The sequence below is a fragment of the Artemia franciscana genome, chromosome 9 (assembly GCF_032884065.1).
Source record: "Artemia franciscana chromosome 9, ASM3288406v1, whole genome shotgun sequence".
NCBI lineage: Eukaryota > Metazoa > Arthropoda > Branchiopoda > Anostraca > Artemiidae > Artemia > Artemia franciscana.
This window is the reverse complement of record NC_088871.1, coordinates 31,954,268-31,960,267: the sequence shown is the minus strand read 5'-3', so window position 1 is coordinate 31,960,267 and position 6,000 is coordinate 31,954,268. Positions and strand designations below refer to the sequence as shown.

Genomic DNA, 6,000 nt, shown 5'->3' with positions numbered 1-6,000 from the left:
TATTTTTGTCGATAGGAGCTTGAAATTTTTGCAATAGGGTTCTCTGATACGCTGCATGTGATGGTGTGATTTAAGATTCTGTGACTTTTAGGGGGTGTTTACCCCTATTTTCCAAAATAATACAAAATTTTTTCAGGCTCTTAACTTTCGATGACAAAGACTAAATTTAATGAAACTTATATATTTAAAATTAGCATGAAAATCCGATTCTTTTGATGTACCTTTTAGAATCAAAATTCCGTTTTTTAGAGTTTAGTTTACTATTGAGCCGGGTCACTCCTTACTACAGTTCGTTACCACGAACTGTTTGAAAATTACCTCATTAAATAAGAGATCTGAGTTTCGAGGTCCTTCTAAATATGAAATTTCATTAAGATACGATTACTCTTTTGTAAGTTAAAATACCTCATTTTTTCTAATTTTTTAGAATAAACCCTCCCCTCCCAACTCCCCCAAAGAGAGAAGATTCGTTCCAGTTGTTTCAATCCCGTATCCAAGACTTGTGCTTATTTTTCCCACCATGTTTCATCCTGATCCCTATACTTTAAGCGTTTTCCAATATTTTAGGTTCCGCCACCCCCCAACTTCCTCTTCACCGGATCCGGTCGGGATTTAAAATAAGAGCTCTGAGACATGATATCCTTCCAAACATCAAATTTCAACAAGATCCGATCATTCCTTCGTAAGTTAAAAATACCTTATTTTTTTATTTTTCAGAATTAACCATCCTCCCCCCCAAAAGAGCCGATCTGTTCCAGTTATGTCAATCACGTATCTAGGACTTACGATTATTTTTACCACCAAGGTTCATTCAGATCCCTCCACTCTAAGCATTTTCTAAGATTTTAGGTTCCCCCACTCAAGTCCCCCCCACGTCAACGGATCCAGTAGGAATTTGAAACAAGAGGTTTGAGACACGATATCCTTCTAAACATCAAATTTCATTAAGATGCGATCACTCCTTCGTAAGTTATAAATGCCTCATTTTTCTAATTTTTCAGAATACCCCCCCCCCCATCTCGAACTCCCCTAAGAGAGTGGATTCATTCCGGTTATGTCAATCATGTATCTAGGACTTGTGCTTATTTTTCCCACCAAGTTTCATTCCGATCCTTCCACTCTAAGCGCTTTCCAAGATTTTAGGTCCCCCCGAAATTCCCCCCAATGTCACCAGATGCAGTTGGGATATAATATAAGAGCTCTGAGACACGATATGCTTCCAAACTTCAAATTTCATTAAGATCCTATCACTCCTTCGTAAGTTAAAATACATCGTTTTTCCTAATTTTTTAGAATTAACCCTTCCCTTCGAACTCCCCCAAAGAGATTGGATCCATTTCGGTTATGTCAATCACGTATCTAGGATTTGTGCTTATTTTTCCCACCACGTTTCATCCCGATCCCTCCACTCTAAGCATTTTCCAGAATTTTAGGTCCCCCTCAATCCCCCCCCCCCCTATGTCACCGGGTCCAGTTGGGATTTAAAATAAGAGCTCTGAGACACAATAACCTTTCATTAAGATCCGATCACTCCTTCGTAAGTTAAAAATACCTCATTTTTCTAATTTTTAAGAATTAACCCTCCCCCCCCCAACACCCCCAAACAGAGCAGATCCGTTCTAGTTATGTCAATCACGTATCTAGGACTTGTGATTATTTTTCCCACCAAGTTTCATCCCGATCCCTCCACTCTAAGCGTTTTCCAAGAATTTAGGTTCCCCCCCCCCAAACTCCCCAATGTTGCCGGATCTGGTCGGGTAAAATAAAAGCTCTGAGACACGATATCCTTCCAAACATCACATTTCATTAAGATCCCATCACCCGTTCGTAACTTAAAAATACTTCATTTTTCTATTTTTTTCAGATTAAAAGAGATGATCAAATCGGGAAAACGACTATTTCTTATTTAATCTGGTCCGGTTCCTGATACGCCTGCCAAATTTCACCGTCCTAGCTTACCTGGAAGTGCCTAAAGTAGCAAAACCGGGACAGACAGACTGACAGAATTTGCGATCGCTATATGTCACTTAGTTAATACCAAGTGCTATAAAAAAAAAAAAAAAAAAAAAAAAAAAAAAAGCTCTGGTAGGTTAAGAATTTTTTAATGCTCTCATAAGTTGTACAGATTTACTATGGGGCAGCCGATATTTAAGCACGGAAAACAAGCCCAGTCACTTCAACTGCACCACCATTTGCGAATTTTAATGCACAGAAAGAATCAACCTAATTCGTGGTTTATTTTAGAGCCGTTTCCATGTATTATACCATACCAAGGTTTTGGACAAGTATATAGTAACAATTTTGTACATGCAAGTTGACAGAAAACGGAAAAACAAACTTAAAACTTCATTAAACATAAATAGCATAGGCACTGTAGCAGAGCCATTATAAAGGTTCTAGTAAAAAATGAGGCTAAACACACATTTATCACAAAATTAAAAAATGTTTTTGGACACTTTAAAAAGAATTCAGAATTTTAACTTCAATTAGAATGAGCCCTCTCCCAATTTTATAGGACCATCAGTTTGAATATATCTACCTTTTGTAACTTGGCAACAGACAAAAGGTCAAAGATGAATCTAAGTATGAGTGTGAAGGTACAAGGTATAGGAAATACCATATATTAGGTGATAAAACTCATGAAAAACCGAGGGGGCGCAAAAAGCCTTAAATACGACAGGCAAGAACTGAGTTTTATAAAAAAAATTCGTGTTACAAAGTGTGCCCGATCCAAAGCCTAAAACCAGAAACTGTATGGTGTTTATGAAACACGAGGCAGACGTAAATTGTTTATTGTCGAGTACATTAATTGTTTTTATTAATTTGTGTATATTCTTCCCTTAGGAACAACATATACATTGGATAGCAAACCATATTTTTGTTGAGGTGTTTCAACCAACCGTTCTTAGTAGACTGAGCATATTCTAGTGTTATTTTTTTATGTTCCATCAATATACTCTACAGAAATATTTCGAAAGTGTGCAATCGAATCAGCATTCATTTTGTAAGAAAAAATGAAATTGAAACTTACTCTTTTAGTTAGCTGCGTGTCCATCATGAAGTTGTGCACATGCTTTTCTGCCCGGGATAATTCCAACTTCCTTGATACGACAGCAACAAGCAACGCTGTGCAACCTGCACCCTAAAAAATAGCTGAACTACTTATAATACAGACGTAGCCGATAGTACAATATGAAATAAAGACTTTTCATCGTATTTTATTTTATAGAACTTGAAAAATTTAAAATTACACAGGTAAATAGATCTTAATGAGATGATCTAACCATGTTCAATCATGGCTGCAGAAATAAGCGCAATCTAGCAAAGAAATAGTTGAATTCAAAAATCAATAAGAATGCTAAATAAGGAACTGAGAGAAAAACAAAATCTACTAAAAATACAAAACAGAAAAAGAGGTACTATGAAAGGCAATTCTGGCTAACATCATTTGTGAAATGATTGCGTTTAGTTTATTCCATTTAGAGCAAAATAACATAAAATAAATTAAACTCTTTAAAATAGAATAAAAGGATGTTTGATTCGTTTAATTGACCAGGAGAAAGAGGAAGAGAGAGGAAGAGAGACAGAGAGAGAGAGAGAGAGAGAGAGAGAGAGAGAGAGAGAGAGAGAGAGAGAGAGAGAGAGAGAGGAGAGGAGAGAGAGAGAGAGAGAGAGAGAGAGAGAGAGAGAGAGAGAGAGAGAGAGAGAGAGAGAGAGAGAGAGAGAGAGAGAGAGCAAAAAACTTGATCAAATTCTTTGCAATAGAATTTGACTTGTTACTATAGTAATGATTAAGTAATTAGAGATTTTCATCAACTTCTAAATGGTATCCACTCAGGTCCATATTCAGGATTTTTTTCGGGGGGTTGGGGAAACTTTAAAAAACAATCAAACTTTATTTATTTGCATTTTGTTTTGTTTTTACGAGTCAGACAAACTTTTATGGGGAAGGGGGGAGGGGTCAAACCCTCTAACTCATCACCTGGATACGGCATTGTGTCCACTACTCTACTTAATCACAAAAAAAACCGGAAAGATACACCTATATTGGCTATAATGAATGCTCATAAATTGAAATCTGCCCTTAATGTTTCTCAATTCCAATTTGAACCTTTTTATTTCGGACTTGTAAAGTGAAGGAAGATGGTTATTTTAAAGATAAATGGCTCTATGAGCATTCCCCCTGCATAAAATTTCCCTGGAATATCCCCTGAAAAGAAAGAAAAAACTTTCTGAACGACCCCCCCCCCCGCAGAAACAAGAAAAAGCTGAAAAGCATGTCTGAAAAAGCCCCCCCCCCCTTGTCAGAAAAAATGTTCTTCTACTCGCTTTTTTTCAGTTTGCCTTCCATTCTTTTACTTTTTTTCAACTCATAGACACTAATCCTGTCAGGTTGAATGGTATCGGTTCCCACATTATACCAAAAACGGATTTTTTAGGGGGGGGGGACGTTGAAAGAACTTAAAATGTTACCAAGAAAAATTTACGATTTGGAAGTCTTCTTATGCTAGAAATCGTTAGATAATAACCAAAATTGGATCTTCATCTTGAACAAAACCATTGCATTATAAGAATCCTATTAAATCATAAGCTTTATAGTGCTTTACAAAAGCCATGCACGTCAAAGTTTTGTATTAAGTGCCAAAACCAATTCTCCACACCAATATCCATACTCATATCTTAAAAACTCTGTTCAAGGAGAGGTATGTTAATGATAAGTTTTTCATTTAGTTTTCTTAGTTTCCAATGCACATCTAAACGAAGAATAACAGCTTTTAGTATTTTAAGTGATTGGCTAAATAAAACGGTTTCCAAAACAGGAGTTTTCCAAAGAAAAGTAAAAGGTCGTGCTAAAATATAAGACAAAGAGAAATAAATTCAAATAACAATTCAATTATAAAACGAACAGAAATTAATGTCAATGATTAAATGAAACCCGAAACGGACAGATATGAAACCTAAGGATAGCAGATAATGCTACGGATGAATAAATGGATTTTATGCAAACATAAATTAAAAGGAATAATCAAATTACACAGACATTGTAATAAATAGGAGTAGGACTAACACCCCCAAAAAATTCCACTGTCCAGAGTCACAATCGAGCTATGTCTATTTCTGAAAGACGTTGGGTTTATTTTGATGTTTAGCCTGTTAATTCAATAAAGATTTTTCTTTTGGCTTTATCTAAGGAAACTATGCGCAGTGCGCTTTATACAATTCGCTTGTTTTTATGCAAGGCATGTAAGAAACTGAATTATATGAAACACAATTTATACAACACGATTTTCTTAGCTAAAACAAAAATAAAAAACTTTTATGAGTAAACAAACTAAGCAAAAAAAGAGTTTTGAATTGTGATTATAGATGGTGCAATGCTCAATCCTGACTGCTGGCTCACGAAGTTGAAGGCTACTTAAAAGAACATGCGCCATGTAAAAGACAACAAAAAATTTAAGGGACTGTGGAAAAAATTTAACACCTTGATTCCATGGCGCACTGGCCAGAAGTTCCTCTTCCACACTCTGAAGATGGGTACGCATTGGTAAACTACAGGAAAATGTAAGAAATTATGGTAAAACTATAATATGAATAACCAGTGTCCTTTCCAAATTTTAAAATCCAGTTGCAAACCAGTTGCAAAAATTATCTTAAAGTCTCAGACTTACTGTTTGAAGCTTTCCTATGATTAAAAGGCAAAGTCGACTGTCAAAACAAGCAAAATATCAAATACTTCCTCTATATTTAGGAAATAATTTCTAAGACAAAGCCGACTTAAGAGAGAAAGAAGAGGATTCCTAGAGAAACACTACTTTCCCCTTTCAGTTTCGAGTTCTTTATTTTATTTTATTATAAACGATTCCGTAAAAAGGTTCTGGTTGGGATTTAAAGTTAGCTTATATTTTTATTTGATAAACATTGCACTACAGAACTTCAACAATATACATGTCTGCTATAGCTACAATATTTCCTTTTACAAAAATAAGCTTCTGGATTGAT

General features: G+C 35.5%; 1 protein-coding gene across 3 annotated transcripts in view; it reads right to left on the bottom strand.

Moving 5' to 3' along the window:
• Positions 1–6,000, bottom strand: part of LOC136031274 (small conductance calcium-activated potassium channel protein 2-like) — a 294,910-nt gene that overhangs the window by 33,711 nt on the left and 255,199 nt on the right. For all 3 annotated transcript variants that reach the window (XM_065710711.1, XM_065710709.1, XM_065710712.1), the window contains one exon: positions 3,032–3,142. In XM_065710711.1, coding sequence (XP_065566783.1) covers positions 3,032–3,142 — 111 coding nt within the window. The remainder of the gene's footprint in view (positions 1–3,031; positions 3,143–6,000) is intronic.